Source organism: Bufo gargarizans, chromosome 4 (genome assembly GCF_014858855.1).
Source record: "Bufo gargarizans isolate SCDJY-AF-19 chromosome 4, ASM1485885v1, whole genome shotgun sequence".
Taxonomy (NCBI): Eukaryota; Metazoa; Chordata; class Amphibia; order Anura; family Bufonidae; genus Bufo; species Bufo gargarizans.
Genome location: NC_058083.1, coordinates 537,682,870 through 537,688,523, shown reverse-complemented (window position 1 = coordinate 537,688,523; position 5,654 = coordinate 537,682,870). Strand labels below are relative to the sequence as shown.

At 58.8% G+C, this 5,654-nt stretch overlaps 1 protein-coding gene across 1 annotated transcript; it reads left to right on the top strand.

The window, feature by feature from the left end:
* Nucleotides 1-232: 232 nt before the first annotated feature.
* On the top strand, nt 233-5,271 carry RRP36 (ribosomal RNA processing 36). Its single transcript, XM_044290794.1, has 3 exons — nt 233-356; nt 427-544; nt 4,706-5,271. Exons 1-3 carry the CDS (start codon nt 354-356, stop codon nt 4,840-4,842), a joined length of 258 nt encoding a protein of 85 aa, XP_044146729.1. The 5' UTR covers nt 233-353; the 3' UTR covers nt 4,843-5,271.
* Nucleotides 5,272-5,654: the final 383 nt, after the last annotated feature.

Below are 5,654 nucleotides of genomic sequence, written 5' to 3'. Positions count from 1 at the left end.
GGGTGGGAGTGTAACGGTGGGGGGGGGGTCCTGACTGGCCGGGGTGGGAGTGTAACGGGGGGGGAGTCCTGACTGGCCGGGTGGGAGTGTAACGGGGGGGGGGGAGTCCTGACTGGCCGGGTGGGAGTGTAACGGGGGGGGGGGAAGTCCTGACTGGCCGGGTGGGAGTGTAACGGGGGGAGTTCTGACTGGCCGGGTGGGAGTGTAACGGGGGGAGTCCTGACTGGCCGGGTGGGGGATTCTCTGCCCTCTCCGCTCTGATCTCTGTGTTCTTTTGACAGATTTTGGAGAAGAAGCTTAAGAAGACTCGTAACCCGGAGCTGAAGGAGCAGATAAAGCAGTTGGTGCTGCGGATGGTGAGGAGAAATTCCAGGAGGTGGGACCCGGGGACCTGAAGATCTGCTCTTAATCCATGTTTGTGTTCAGAATCAGCAGGAAGAAGCTGCCAAACAGAAGCAGAGGCTGCGGGAGAGAGAGGCTGATTTCAAGAGACAGCAGAGAGAGCATGCCCAGCAGGGGAAGAGACCGTTCTACCTCAAGAAAGGTGAGCTCAGCCACATGCTGTGTAATGGCCACCTGCTGCGCCAACAAGAGAACACTACACAGGGAATACCCCGGTACAAAAATAATAGTGCCACGCAGTGCACACCGAACAACCATAACATGAAAACCGGGTGTGAGGAAGAACACTGATTATCTGTAGTTAGAGTGCAGCAAGGTTGTGGTCCTTCAGATGTAGTGGGAGTGTGGCGAGGTCAGGTGGTCTCCAAGATGTGGTAGAAAACTGGATGTGGGTAGTGGGAGTGCGGCGAGGCCGTGTGGTGCCCTGGATGTGGTAGTGGGAGTGCGGCGAGGCCGTGTGGTGCCCTGGATGTGGTAGTGGGAGTGCGGCGAGGCGTGGTGGTGCCCTGGATGTGGTAGTGGGAGTGCGGCGAGGCCGTGTGGTGCCCTGGATGTGGTAGTGGGAGTGCGGCGAGGCCGTGTGGTGCCCTGGATGTGGTAGTGGGAGTGCGGCGATGCCGTGTGGTGCCCTGGATGTGGTAGTGGGAGTGCGGCGAGGCCGTGTGTGCCCTGGATGTGGTAGTGGGAGTGCGGCGAGGCCGTGTGGTGCCCTGGATGTGGTAGTGGGAGTGCGGCGAGGCCGTGTGGTGCCCTGGATGTGGTAGTGGGAGTGCGGCGAGGCCGTGTGGTGCCCTGGATGTGGTAGTGGGAGTGCGGCGAGGCCGTGTGGTGCCCTGGATGTGGTAGTGGGAGCGCGGCGAGGCCGTGTGGTTGCCCTGGATGTGGTAGTGGGAGCGTGGCGAGGCCGTGTGGTGCCCTGGATGTGGTAGTGGGAGCGGGCGATGCCGTGTGGGTGCCCTGGATGTGGTAGTGGGAGTGCGGCGAGGCCGTGTGGTGCCCTGGATGTGGTAGTGGGAGTGCGGCGAGGCCGTGTGGTGCCCTGGATGTGGTAGTGGGAGTGCGGCGAGGCCGTGTGGTGCCCTGGATGTGGTAGTGGGAGTGCGGCGAGGCCGTGTGGTGCCCTGGATGTGGTAGTGGGAGTGCGGCGAGGCCGTGTGGTGCCCTGGATGTGGTAGTGGGAGTGCGGCGAGGCCGTGTGGTGCCCTGGATGTGGTAGTGGGAGTGCGGCGAGGCCGTGTGGTGCCCTGGATGTGGTAGTGGGAGTGCGGCGAGGCCGTGTGGTGCCCTGGATGTGGTAGTGGGAGTGCGGCGAGGCCGTGTGCTGCCCTGGATGTGGTAGTGGGAGTGCGGCGAGGCCGTGTGGTGCCCTGGATGTGGTAGTGGGAGTGCGGCGAGGCCGTGTGGTGCCCTGGATGTGGTAGTGGGAGTGCGGCGAGGCGTGTGGTGCCCTGGATGTGGTAGTGGGAGTGCGGCGAGGCCGTGTGGTGCCCTGGATGTGGTAGTGGGAGTGCGGCGAGGCCGTGTGGTGCCCTGGATGTGGTAGTGGGAGTGCGGCGAGGCCGTGTGGTGCCCTGGATGTGGTAGTGGGAGTGCGGCGAGGCCGTGTTGGTGCCCTGGATGTGGTAGTGGGAGTGCGGCGAGGCCGTGTGGTGCCCTGGATGTGGTAGTGGGAGTGCGGCGAGGCCGTGTGGTGCCCTGGATGTGGTAGTGGGAGTGCGGCGAGGCCGTGTGGTGCCCTGGATGTGGTAGTGGGAGTGCGGCGAGGCCGTGTGGTGCCCTGGATGTGGTAGTGGGAGTGCGGCGAGGCCGTGTGGTGCCCTGGATTTGGTAGTGGGAGTGCGGCGAGGCCGTGTGGTCCCTGGATGTGGTAGTGGGAGTGCGGCGAGGCCGTGTGGTGCCCTGGATGTGGTAGTGGGAGTGCGGCGAGGCCGTGTGGTGCCTTGGATGTGGTAGTGGGAGTGCGGCGAGGCCGGGTGGTGCCCTGGATGTGGTAGTGGGTGTGCGGCGAGGCCGGGTGGTGCCCTGGATGTGGTAGTGGGTGTGTGGCGAGGCCGGGTGGTGCCCTGGGTGTGGTAGTGGGAGTGCGGCGAGGCCGTGTGGTGCCCTGGATGTGGGAGTGCGGCGAGGCTGGGTGGTGCCCTGGGTGTGGTAGTGGGAGTGTGGCGAGGCCGTGTGGTGCCCTGGATGTGGTAGTGGGTGTGTGGCGAGGCCGGGTGGTGCCCTGGGTGTGTGGCGAGGCCGGGTGGTGCCCTGGGTGTGTGGCGAGGCCGGGTGGTGCCCTGGGTGTGTGGCGAGGCCGGGTGGTGCCCTGGGTGTGTGGCGAGGCCGGGTGGTGCCCTGGGTGTGTGGCGAGGCCGGGTGGTGCCCTGGGTGTGTGGCGAGGCCGGGTGGTGCCCTGGGTGTGGCAGTGAGACCCCCTCTCCCCCGACGCAGTAAGGCCTCATGCACACGACCGTTGTGTGCATCTGTGGCCGTTGTGCCGTTTTCCATTTTGTTTCGCGGACCTATTTTTTTCTCTGAAAAATCGGAAAATGCACAGTTTTGCAGCCGAGACCGTGATCCGTGTATCCTGTCCGTCAAAAAAATATGACCTGTCCTATTTTTTTGACGGACAACGGTTCACGGACCCATTCAAGTCAATGGGTCCGTGAAAGAACACGGATGCACACAAGATTGGCATCCGTGTCCGTGGCCGTAGGTTGCTTTCATACAGATGGATCCGAAGATCCGTCTGCATAAAAGCTTTTTCAGAGCTGAGTTTTCACTTCGTAATACTCAGATCCCACAGTATATTCTAACACAGAGGCGTTCCCATGGTGATGGGGACGCTTCTAGTTAGAATATACAACGAACTGTGTACATGACTGCTGCCTGGCAGCCCCGGATCTCTTACAGGGGGCTGTGATCCGCACAATTAACCCCTCAGGTGCTGCTCCTGAAGAGATTAATTGTACTATCATAGCCCCCTGTAAGAGATCAGGGGCTGCCAGGCAGCAGGGGGCAGACCCCCCTCCCGCCCCAGTTTTAATTTCATTGGTGGCCAGTGCGGCCCCCCCTCCCTCCCTCTATTGCATTAACATTGGTGGCAGTGTGCGCCCCCCCCCCCCCCTTTCCTCCCTCTATTGTAATAATAGCATTGGTGGCACAGTGTGCGCCCCCCCCCTTTCCTCCCTCTATTGTAATAATAGCTTTGGTGGCAGTGTGCGCCCCCCCCTCCCTCCCTCTATTGTAATAATAGCATTGGTGGCACAGTGTGCGCCCCCCCCCCCCCCTTCCTCCCTCTATTGCATTAAGATTGGTGGCAGTGTGCACCCGCCGCCCCCCCTTCCTCCCTCTATTCTTTTAATACATTGGTGGCTACTGCAGTCCTGGTTGCCATGGTTACTTAGCCTTAGCAATAGTAGAAGATTCATACTTACCTGCTTGCTGCTGCGATGTCTGTGTCCGGTCGGGAGCTCCTCCTACTGGTAAGTGACAGTAATGCGCCGCACAGACCTGCCACTTACCAGTAGGAGGTGCTCCCGGCCGGACACAGACATCGCAGCAGCAAGCAGGTAAGTATGATCCTTCTCCGCTGCCACCAATGATCGGGGGGGGCGCACGCTGCCACCAATGCTATTATTACAATAGCGGGGGGGGGCTGCATCCTGCCTGGCAGCCCTGATCTCTTACAGGGGGCTATGATAGTACAATTAACCCCTTCAGGAGCAGCACCTGAGGGGTTAATTGTGCTGATCACGGCCCCCTGTAAGAGATCGGGTGCTGCCAGGCAGCAGGGGGCAGTCTTGTACACAGTTTGTAGTATATTCTAACTAGAAGCGTCCCCATCACCATGGGAACGCCTCTGTGTTAGAATATACTGTGGGATCTGAGTTTTCACGATGTACCTCATATCCGACAGTATATTCTAACATAGAGGCGTTCCCATGGTGATGGGGACGCTTCAAGTTAAAATATACCATCGGATTGGAGAAAACTCCAATCCGATGGTATAAAAGAACTCCAGACTTTACATTGAAAGTCAATGGGGACGGATCCGTTTGCAATTGCACCATATTGTGTCAGCGTCAAACGGATCCGTCCCCATTGACTTGCATTGTAATTCAGGGCGGATCCGTTTGGCTCCGCACGGCCAGGCGGACACCAAAACGACTTTTTTTTCATGTCCGTGGATCCTCCAAAAATCGAGGAAGACTCACGGACGAAAAAACGGTCACAGATCACGGACCCCGTTTTGCGGACAGTGAAAAAATACTGTCGTGTGCATGAGGCCTAACCTGCATACCGTTCTGCTGTTTTACAGGTGACTTCCGCAAGTTGGAACTGGCTGACAAATATCAAGAGTTGAAGAAAAAGGGGAAAGTGGACAATTTCTTGAGTAAAAAGCGAAAGCGAAACTCTATTAAAGACAGAAGGAGGCTTCCCAGTTCCCAGCAGTAGTGGTGAAGGTCGGCTCTCCTCTGTGCTGCGGCTCCTCCGTCCTTCCTCCCGTTGAACATTTCCCGAACAAATTATGGTTGTGAAATCCTCTGTGTTCACTACATCTGGTGTGATGCTCTGCAGGGATGTAGTAATCTGCTCACAATGTCTGTTCTGATGATCTAGAGGGGTTGAGCTCCCTGCTTACAGCATCTTGTGTGATGCTCTGCAGAGGTGGCGTCCTCTCCGCTCTCTATGTGCTGATATATTATCTGCAGTCTGGTGTGATGCTCTGCAGTTTAGATGCTGTATGTGATATCCGCAGGGGTGGGGGTTATGTGTTGTCTGTGTGTGCACACGGGGGCCCCGCTGTGCCCGCGCTCAGTACTGTCCTGTACAGGCGGCGTCCATGCCTTACAGTAATAAACGTCTGCCGCTCTGTCTCTGTCATCCTTACGTTGTCTGTTCTTCAGGCCTAGGACCGAGGATGCATGTGGGCGTTCCCTCCTCCATGTCTGGATGCATTCCTATGTGCACCTCTTATTATGGGAGGGAGCTTTAAACGGCATTCAGTGCTGTGGGAGCGTGCCCTCGACTGTAGCGTGAGGGGTCCCTGAATTGCCACCCCCAGGGCCTGGCCCCTCGCTGTCCTTCTCTTAGGTGGAGGTCTCCGTACTGGCTGTTGTCAGGCTCTTTGTCCGGTGGTCCTCGCTGTCCTTCTCTTAGGTGGAGGTCTCCGTACTGGCTGTTGTCAGGCTCTTTGTACGGTGGTCCTCACTGTCCATCTCTTAGGTGGAGGTCTCCGTACTGGCTGTTGTCAGGCTCTTTGTACG

What these genes read in the sequence shown, in the direction of transcription:
- RRP36 (XM_044290794.1), top strand. An exon ending in ACCGTTCTACCTCAAGAAAG is followed by an intron (nt 545 to 4,705) that starts GTGAGCTCAGCC and finishes GCTGTTTTACAG; the next exon opens with GTGACTTCCGCAAGTTGGAA.